The sequence below is a fragment of the Clarias gariepinus genome, chromosome 14, assembly GCF_024256425.1.
Source record: "Clarias gariepinus isolate MV-2021 ecotype Netherlands chromosome 14, CGAR_prim_01v2, whole genome shotgun sequence".
NCBI classification, from domain to species: domain Eukaryota; kingdom Metazoa; phylum Chordata; class Actinopteri; order Siluriformes; family Clariidae; genus Clarias; species Clarias gariepinus.
This window is the reverse complement of record NC_071113.1, coordinates 30,448,673-30,457,200: the sequence shown is the minus strand read 5'-3', so window position 1 is coordinate 30,457,200 and position 8,528 is coordinate 30,448,673. Positions and strand designations below refer to the sequence as shown.

At 39.2% G+C, this 8,528-nt stretch overlaps 1 protein-coding gene across 2 annotated transcripts; it reads right to left on the bottom strand.

Annotated features, from left to right (window-relative positions):
- Positions 1–364: 364 nt before the first annotated feature.
- On the bottom strand, positions 365–7,562 carry bub3 (BUB3 mitotic checkpoint protein). 2 transcript variants are annotated; one of them, XM_053510805.1, is made up of 8 exons: positions 7,420–7,562; positions 5,032–5,226; positions 4,870–4,939; positions 3,739–3,890; positions 3,506–3,664; positions 1,947–2,124; positions 1,641–1,857; positions 365–657 (listed from the first exon to the last, which is right to left on the bottom strand). In XM_053510805.1, exons 2-8 carry the CDS (start codon positions 5,224–5,226, stop codon positions 648–650), a joined length of 981 nt encoding a protein of 326 aa, XP_053366780.1. In that variant the 5' UTR covers positions 7,420–7,562; the 3' UTR covers positions 365–647. The 2 variants fall into 2 exon arrangements, with proteins under 2 accessions (XP_053366780.1, XP_053366781.1); XM_053510806.1 differs by lacking the exon at positions 365–657 and having other exon boundaries at positions 1,637–1,857.
- Between the last annotated feature and the right edge of the window lie 966 nt (positions 7,563–8,528).

The following is an 8,528-nucleotide window of genomic DNA, read 5'->3' as shown; positions in this document are numbered from 1 at the left end:
CCTTTCTTTCTCCATACTTCTCTCTTCCCCTTTTGGCACTAGTTAATTTTAGTTTCATCAGTTTAAAGAAAAAGCATCTATATTTAAGCCAAAGACTTCTAATTAAGATTGTTTCAAACTATCGTATTGGCCACTCACAATGTTTATTTAGTTTTACAGCCCAATGATGGCCTCCTTCAGCTGCATAACTGCCTCATGTTGAGAGTCAGAGTAAACAACTACCAAATGCAACTCAGAACCACCTCCAGGCCTTTTTAATTATTTATGGAATTAAAATAAAAATTCGTATTTTTATTTATCACCTGGCATTGCAATTAGCCCCAAAAATGTGCATGTGTGTTTATGTATGATATGACACCTAAAATCTTTCATAAAAGCAGGTTTTATTTAGTTAAACATGAATATTTACTGGGCTGGATGTATCTGGTAATGAAAGAACATATGACATTACACAGTGTGGAAAACAAACGAAAATTAACTATCTTGTTACTAACAAAGATAAGAAGAGGAGAAAGTGTAGAAAAGGTACAGAAACGTAGAAAAACAAACACATATGAACAACTGGATACCAGCAGATCATCATCATCGTCGTTGTCAGGGTTACACTTCAGGAGCGCTCGATCCTGAACACACACCTGAACACAGCCTCAGGTCGACCTGCCAATGAAACCATCGCTCTGATTATTATAGGTACAAATTCACAATGTAGTCTTTACTAAAGCCTCATAATGTAGTCTTAACTACAGCCGTCACCTCGCATCTCTCCTGCACGAGCTTTAGCGCTCCAGATCATCAGCACCATCATCATCATCTACCAGATCCAGACACCAAATTACACCCCAGTTCTGATCAGGTTCACCTCCGTCTATTTAACTACTCTTTATATTCTAATGCAAAGTACATCCCGGCATTTTTCTTTAGAGCAACCGTGACCTGAGATTAGAGTTAGCCCTACCTGACTTAGCCGAAAGCTAACACACTTTTACTTCGTGCCCTGCGGGGAGACTTGGCACCTTATCAGTGTACATTACATCCCCTATACGGCGAGAATGTACACTGATACATCCCCTATGCAGTGTCAACTGCTTGACATTTCAACAACTAGATCATTTTTGACGCTCACATCATCTTTGTGCTTCTTTGTGGATTGTGTTGCTTTAAAAAAAAAAAAGTCAAAAAAGATTTTATTCTTGTAAGTAAAATTTATTATAAAATGCGATTTTGTCAAGACAGAATTCTTCTATTACCAGTTTCTCCACCCTTCTCCATCAAAGTAGCAAAAATATTTTCTAGCCCTTTTTCAATAATATTTCAATAATTCTTTTTCAATAACTCTTTAATAAGACTACTCTAGATCCTGTGCAAGAGTCTCAAAAAAAAGTACCAAAGATTACCATATCCAAGCATACAATAAGTACTGTTTGGTCTCGTCCCTATGCAAGATTTAGTTTTAGCACTCATTTTTTTCTAAACTCTTGCTCACTTGGTCATAACATTTTAAATCATTACACATACAAAGAAGAGTTCCCAAAGTACCAAAAATATTTTTCTGATCTCTATGTAACAGTTTTACTTTTTTGCTTTGTTTCTGTGTGTGTGTGTGTGTGTGTGTGTGTGTGTGTGTGTGTGTGCGAGCTTACTTGGGCTTGGTCTCTGCGTCAGTGACCTGGCGGATGAACACGGCGTCCGGCGGGTGTGAGATGTCGCCCTGCTCGTGCATGTATGACGAGGCGATGGCGAGCAGAGAGCCGTCACCGCTGAAGGCCAGGGAGGCGATGCTGGTCGGGTAACGGTGGAACTGACACAGGCGCTTCTTATTGAACGGATCCCAGATGTTCACGAAGCCGTCCGAACCACCTGTGGAGACGATGAGTCATGGTCACTTACACGCTCGATCACCTGTGTGTGTGTACGCACTGAGTGCTAGATTTAAGTGTGTATGGGACCTGTGGCAAAGGTGTTGTGGATGCTGTGGAAGGAGATGGCGTTGACGGGGTAAACTTGCTCGGTGGTGTTCTCCTTCAGACGGTGGCATTTAAAGGCGTATTTCTTCTTCTGCACCTCCAGACTCGGGTCCAGGTACTCCACGGCTACTCGGCCTTCGATCGAGCTTAGCACGTAGCCCTGCACACACACACACACGTCACTCCTGAGATAGTGATTATGAAGTTTGATTATATACACACACTTAATAAAGATCACTATCTAATTCAGTTAAATAATAAAACACTTTTGTTTACTCCTCCATTATAATTTTGTCCAAACTTTGTGTTTTTTGCTTCAGCGTCCCAGTCTCTACATGCCTTTTACATTTAATAATCAGAATCTGTTTAGCTTTATTACATGCTGTGAGAACTGAGGTTAATTAATTGTTTTTCATTAAAGATTATCAAGATTAGTTTACTAATGAACTAATGAAGTGTAAGGGGTGTGGGCTACATCTATACAAAATAACCTGACCTGAATTATTTTAAATCGAGCAACAAACACATCATACATGACCATCTACATACTGTACACTCCCTGGCCAAAGTCTCTTACTTGAAGAGTTCATTCAATCACCTTTGGTTCTGATCACAGTTAGGCCTGTCGATATTAACGTCTTAACGCCTGTGATTTATCTAAAAATTTTAACGTGTTACTAAGTTCTTTACGTAAATTAATCATATGACCAAGTTTGACCCTAATGACTTCCCATAATTGCAGCACGGTTACCCTGCTGTGTGCGATAATGACAGGTTTAACACAAATATAAATATATATATTATATTATATATTATAAAAAGCTTCTAGATGGAAGTTTGGATCGAGTTGTGTGCTTCAAGTGACCTTCAAGGGGAAGTTTTGTTTTTTTTAACAAAATACATTAAAAGTAAGACATGGGTGTGGTGGCTCAGGCGACTAAGGCTCTAGGATGTAGATCTGAGGATCCAGGTTTGAGCCCCGCCCGTCTGTCGGTTGCCACACCCCATACTACACATTAGAGAGATTTTAATTTAACAGTGTTAAATGTTAATGTTTCAGATATTAAAAAAAACACACAATAATCAGTTTGTCATTGTTTTCTTCTCTCCAAAATACAAGTAAATCTGAGTATAAAATTGTGATTAATCATGTCGTTAATCAAGGGGGGGGCCAGGGGTAGCTCAGTGGTTAAGGCATTGGACTACGGTTCGGAAGATCCCAGGTTCAAACCATACAACCACCAAGTTGCCACTGTTGGGCCCTTGAGCAAGGCCCTTAACCCTCAACTGCTCAGATGTGTAATGAGATAAAAATGTAAGTCGCTCTGGATAAGAGCGTCTGCCAAATGCCTAAATGTAAATGTAAATGTCACAGACTATGATTAACTATATAAAATTATATTATATAAATTATATAAATAATGCTGCTGAGCTTTTAGCCTGACCTTCCTGATGCATGTAACCCCCACAGTGTAATGCTGCTCCTCCTTACTAATCTGCGCAGCTGTTATTAAAGACACGTGATTTCACCTGCTCCTGACCTGTTTGTTTGGAAACGCTCGTATGCAGCGTGTCTGATACTTCAGGCTGGACTCTCGTCTCTGCTGGACATATCCCATGTTCCTCAGGTCCCACACCAGCACTCTGCGTCCTGCCGTACCCACGATCAGACGGTCCCCGGCCACAGACAGCGTGTACACCTGAAACACACGTCACGGTGAGCAGGCCTTAAAAAAAAAAGCACGGGAGGTTCTGATCCGAAAGCGCGTGGTACCTTGTCGGGCTGGGTAAAAGTGCCGGCGTTGCACGGCGTCCGGGGATCCCACAGCCTTACGCTCATGTCCCAGCTTCCTGTTACCATGACATTGACCTCTGGGCAGTACTCCACGCAGCGTATGGGGGCGTCGTGTGTTCCGACGATTGTGTCTACAGAGCGGGAAAAACGCAGCCAGTTACACAAACGAGCATAATGGCATAATACACGGGTCTTCGCTGACTAAGTGTTTAAAAAGATGGCTGGGTTTGTCAGCCAAACTGTAAAGCTAGCCCAAAAAACATTACTATGACAACTACTACTAGTGATCAGCATGAAAAAAAATAACCAGTTTTACCCGAAGTAAATCTATACTAGGGCTGGGCGATTAATCGAAAAGTAATTGAAATCGACATTCAGAACCTATAATCGATCAGATTTTCCGAGGTCGATTATTTCGATAACTTTCCCTTTAAAAACACTACCGTGTGTGGAGTCCTGTGACCCCACTCCGTTACGTTATGTTATTCCTCCGACATGTCGAGCATGGAGAGCTTAAACACTGAGACAACTGAGCAACAAGAGCAGCTTGTACCAAAGAAAAACGCAGTCTCCGTTATTTGGACACATTTTGGCTTCAGTAAGGATGACATCGAACAAAATGAAGTCAGATGTAGACACTGTAGAAAAACAGTTTCGATGCCCGAAGGTAACACCACCAATTTGTTTCAACACTGTGACTGTTTTAGCCAATGTGTGCTTTATTTATTGAATGTCAATGTTGAACAACTGAAATTAATTATAGATAGTAGATAGTGTGCGTTTCCTTCATTTTTGTAAATCAAGTAATGCACCCTTCATTCAAAAATCTCTCACTTGTAATGTGTGAGCATATTTACTGTACAGAACTTTTACAATCTGTATGAGGGCAATAAAAAAAAAATCATTCATCAATCGTAATTGAGTTAAAATGTTCAATTAATCGAGATTTTGATTTTAGGCCAAATCGCCCAGCCCTAATCTATACACCAACACTCACAAATGTTGTCCAGTGGTGGTGGGAGCAGCGACATTTAGTTGTCATGACAACAATGTGACATCGCTCTCTTCTTTAATCTGTATATAATAATAATAACAACAATAATAATATACCTTGGTCTGTATTCAAGTCGTGCATTTTGAGCTGACTGTCGAGTCCACCGCTCCACGCGTGAGTTGGATCCTGAAAAGGGGAAGCATCGGGTTATAGCGCAAGTGTGTGGGTTTTTTTTTTCCCATATTGTACCGATCTCATGAGAAAACACAGTTTCTTACGTAGAAAGCACAGTCGAGGACTGGGGCCAGATGCTGGTACTTCATCCTCATCGAATTTCCACCAACATCATAGAGACGCACAGTGGTGTCCCAGGATGAGACCAAGAGGAACTGAGAGCTATTGGGGCTGAACTTCACTGCCGAGATGCCATCATCAGGTCCCTGGTTCAGCTTGAACTCATTTGAACCGGTCATCTAAAAACACAAGAAAGACAGAATCATCATGAACATCAGGATATAGTCAGTCATTTTTATTCCCCTTTGAAATGCCTTTTCCCTTTTCACATGTCACACAAACAGGAAGTCAGTCTGATTTTTTTTTTTTTATTCACACGACACCGCTTCTGAATCCTTACAAACACAAGCTTTAAAAACATTTACACATGGACGAGTCTCCAGCAAGAGACTTTGTGTAGGATCTCAATCCACCACGTTTAACCAGAACGATGCTGTGTGTTCTTAAAAGTGAGCGAGTCGAGGATGAGCGTCAGCAGCCGTCATACTGACAGAGAGGGGCAGGAACATATCCGGGAGAGACCTGGGGTGTCCGAGAGGCAAGTATAAAAATATTATAACACTAAAAACATACCGATGAGTAAAGTTTACTGGTAACAAGTAGGGGTGGGCGATATACCCGTAGACACGGTTAACCAGGTGGAAATTTGTCAACCGATAGAGATTTTGGTCTATCGTCTTAATCGCAATTGAGATCACGTGATGTTGCACGTTACGTAACCACGCAATACACATCTAAAGTGGGACGAAACCGTGGCACCCGACTGAGCCGACGTGGGCAGACCATATATCCAGACCCGGTGGATCGCGCACGACCATCAAAATACATTTTACCCAGCTGGAAAGCGCACATACAAACCAGGCATGGCAAGGCGGAAACAATATTAAATAGTCCTGACATTTTAAATAAATAGTTTTTAAATAAAAAACAGTGGGTCACGCAGGTTTGTGATTCGAGCAGCGCTGCTCAACTTAGTCCGCGCTGCGCGATCCACCAGGCTGCGTAAATAAACCAGATCATCTCTGTGCTTTCCAGATAGTCGCGCTGTGCTGTCCACTGGGCCGCGCAGATATTTGGTTCAATCAGGTGCCATGGTTTCGTCCCACTTTTGATGTGTTTGGCTTCACGTACATTTCGACAATGGAAGAAGATGGTGCAGCAGCAGTGAGTTTACTTACATGTGACAAAACCAACAACGAGGAGATTGTAAAGAAAAAAGGTGCATCGTCTGTGGTGTGGAATTGGTTTGGGTATAAGAAAAGTGATACAAATGAAACGAACCTGATTTGCAAGCTATGCAAGTGCACTGTTTTAACAAGTGGTGGAAACACGTCAAACCTTTTCTATCATCTGAAATCTAAGCATCCAAACAAATATGGCCAAAGTAACCTCAGCAATTCACAGTTTAAATAAAATTACATTATGTAAAACTGTTTCTTTGTGTTTGAATTTTAATTTGTGCATTTTCAGATACAAATTGCTATATTGTGATATATATCGTTAAAAATTGCTTCTACCGTGATAGAAGATTTTGGTTATATTGCCCACCCCTAGTAACAAATCACCCTCCATCCCAGAGGGCGGGACATATCCATCCTAGAGAGCATTTAATTGGACGAGCAAGTACAGAAGTCAAGAACATTATTAATTGTATTTCCAGAACTGACAAACTGTCCAGTTAAACTGTGAATAGATTTATAAAAGCATTATTGCCTTAAATGTGTTCTTGTACCGGTGTCCAAAACATGAAGGATATTAGAAAACACTGATTTATAAGTTCAGAGCTACTTTTAATGAAACTAGTTTTCACTTTCTTTCTTTTCGCACTTTAATCCAACTTGTAAGTAAATGAGTTTAATGTTAAAGGCAGGTTAATTACTTATTTATGTAGACATAGTGACTTGTGTCTATAAATCAATGTGTACAAATCTAACACAAAGCTGTGACACAGAGCATAAAATGAACGCAGCATCCATTAAAAATTCCACTAATGCAAAAATCTTTCGCTTTTTAATAAAACAAGAGCCCCTCATGTGTATATAGAAGGTGTTAATGTGAGGATAAATACCGTTAAAGACGTTACAGGCTAGGCTAGTTAAAACAGCTACCGGTTAGCCGATTTAGCTTTGGACAACAAGCAGTAGTAGAGACCAGCTTAAAAAACTGATATCGTTTATGCTTCGTTTTGTGATGATGATGATAATAATAATAATAATAGAAAATAATTCATGTAGACGTTAACCTTAACCTTTAACCAACATCTGCTTAATGATGCTAGCTAATCATGCTAGCACCAGCAGGCTAACTAAAAACAAACCGGAAACATGAAAAAAAAAATGACTACATTTATATTTCAGAAATAAATTACTCACCCTGAAATCTTCAACAACAAAAAAGTTAGTCTTGTTAATAATTAATAACGCAGTATAACTCAGCTAAGCTAAGGCTACTTAAAGGCTTTGAATAGACGCTAGCCGCGTCGCTAACTGTACGTACTGCCCTGTCTCGTTCAGAGTCTCACGCGGCGAAAGCAAAGCCGCGTCCTGATTGGTCAAGTTGTAAGTTTGAATTTAGCGGCGACGCTTTGGATTGGTTACAGATATTCCACTTCCTGTTTCGTCACAGGGTGCGTAGAGACGTGTAGCCGACTCGGAGATTCTGTAGGTGTATTACGGTAATTCACACACGTTAAATAATATAAACAAGTTATAATAAAGAAATAAAAGTGTAAACAAATAAATGCGCCGTTAATTAGTTCCAATTATTTCTATCAATTATTTAAATAAACAAATGTAGTTAATAAACTTAAATAATATTAATATATAGTACGTATATACGTAAGGTATGCATAAATAAAAAAATAATATTTATATTGGTAACAATTAATTAACTAATTTGTTTATGTTATACTCTCTCTCTCTCTATATATATATATATATAGTTTTATGTATTTATCTTTATATTTGCACTGACATCATTGACTTACATCTTACATTCAGTGCCTATAACTCATTACACATCTAAATTATCCATAGTCTGTCAACTAATATTCATCCTCACTTAGCAATGATTGATGATCTATAATTTGCTACCACGTGTTTATTGTCTGTTATGTAATGTTCTTGCTACTGGATGCTGGAAATTTCCTTCAGGATCAATTAAATATCTATTTATATAGGAACCTCTGTAGTACAACTGTATATCTTTTTTCCCTTAAAAAAAAGGGGGGGGGGGTTATGGTAAGTTTAATAACAAATTAAACAGATTCTGACATGCAAAATATAACACACTGAGATACAATAAAAAAAATAATAAAATGACCTTGTGGACACACTTTATCTCGCTGTGTTTTTTTGTTAATAAGAACACACACAAGAATACACAGTCCTGATAGCTCTTAAAGTAGATTTATTTACAGTTTAGTCGTGTTACAAATACAAACGAGCATTTAAAGCTGTGTTAGGCTTGCTGTATATAAGAA